The 1,208-nt window shown below is 56.6% G+C and overlaps 1 protein-coding gene across 1 annotated transcript in view; it reads right to left on the reverse strand.

The window, feature by feature from the left end:
- The window catches only part of LOC108284603 (zinc finger protein 737-like), a 27,811-nt gene extending 26,805 nt beyond the window's left edge, over positions 1-1,006 (reverse strand). Inside the window, exon 1 of the mRNA XM_037728804.1 lies at positions 824-1,006. Within this exon, the coding sequence (XP_037584732.1) occupies positions 824-826 (3 nt within the window). The 5' untranslated portion in view covers positions 827-1,006. The remainder of the gene's footprint in view (positions 1-823) is intronic.
- Between the last annotated feature and the right edge of the window lie 202 nt (positions 1,007-1,208).

Genomic DNA, 1,208 nt, shown 5'->3' on the forward strand with positions numbered 1-1,208 from the left:
TTGAGACGGAGTCTGACTCTGTCACCCAGGCTGGGGTACAATAGCGGGATCTCGACTCATTGCAACCTCCGCCTCCCAGGTTCAAACGATTCTCCTGCCTCAGCCTCGGGAGTAGCTGGGATTACAGGCACGTGCCACTGCGCCCAGCTAATTTTTGTATTTTTAGTACAGACGGGGTTTCAACATTTTGGCCAGGCTGATCTCGAACTCCTGACCTTGTGATCCACCCGCCTCGGCCTCCCAAAGTGCTGGGATTACAGGCGTGAGCCACCGCGCCCGGCCTGATTTACAATTTTTACATCTTATGAGCAGGAAGTTGCTTCTTTGAAGAGAAACTTAGTTGACCTAACAACTCCTGACCTCAAGTAATCCGCCTCCCTCCGCCTCCCAACGTGTTGGGATTACAGGTGTGAGCCTCCGCTCCCAGTCGGATAAATTGTTAACAGAACAGAGAAATTGTGAACCCCACGGACCAAAGCTCTTCCCACTCATGAACCCGCAACCCAAGTCAGGATTCTCCACTGACGTCCCTCCCGTGATCCCTGCACAAACTGGGAGAGAAGCCGCGCTGCCGATGCAGAGCTACCCAGAGGTCTCCAGGTCAGGGCAAGGTCAAGGCGCAGCAGAGACAGGACTCCGGGGTCGCCCGTCCTGTCTCTTTGGTTGGAAGGGGTTGAGGCCTAGCTGGGCAAGAAGAACTCGGGGAGGAGATTGAGGAGATTGAGGAGCTGACTGCAGGGAGGCCTGAGTCCCGCCACAGCCATTTCCCACTAGTTCCAACCCGTCCCTCTTCTCTCTCGGAATGTCGGACCGGCACTCTCACCATTTCTAGGCTTCCAGGCGGTCCCGGCGTCTTAGCTGTGGATCTCCCAAAACCTGCAGGTCACAGGGCCACGAGGCTGGGCCTCTAGGAGCAGAGGACACAGAGCAGAGAAGACGGGACCCGGAGCTGCGGCTGCAGGAAGAGACAAAGGCCGCGCCAAACCCAGAAGCCCTCCTCTTTGCTCCAGCTGCGTTCCTGATTGGACTGTTCCCGGCCCAACGTCCCTGATTGGATAATGTTTAAGCCTCCGCCCACTCAGGCCCTGAGTGACAGAAGATGTGATCAGACTCTGCCCCGAGTGAAGAGTAACAGCCTAAGCTTCGGCCTTGTCAGGCGGGGTTTCCTCCCTGAGCTGAGCAAGGCGATCCCAGGGACATGGAAAAAT

The sequence above is a fragment of the Cebus imitator genome, unplaced genomic scaffold (assembly GCF_001604975.1).
Source record: "Cebus imitator isolate Cc_AM_T3 unplaced genomic scaffold, Cebus_imitator-1.0 Scaffold280, whole genome shotgun sequence".
In the NCBI taxonomy this organism is placed as follows: Eukaryota; Metazoa; Chordata; class Mammalia; order Primates; family Cebidae; genus Cebus; species Cebus imitator.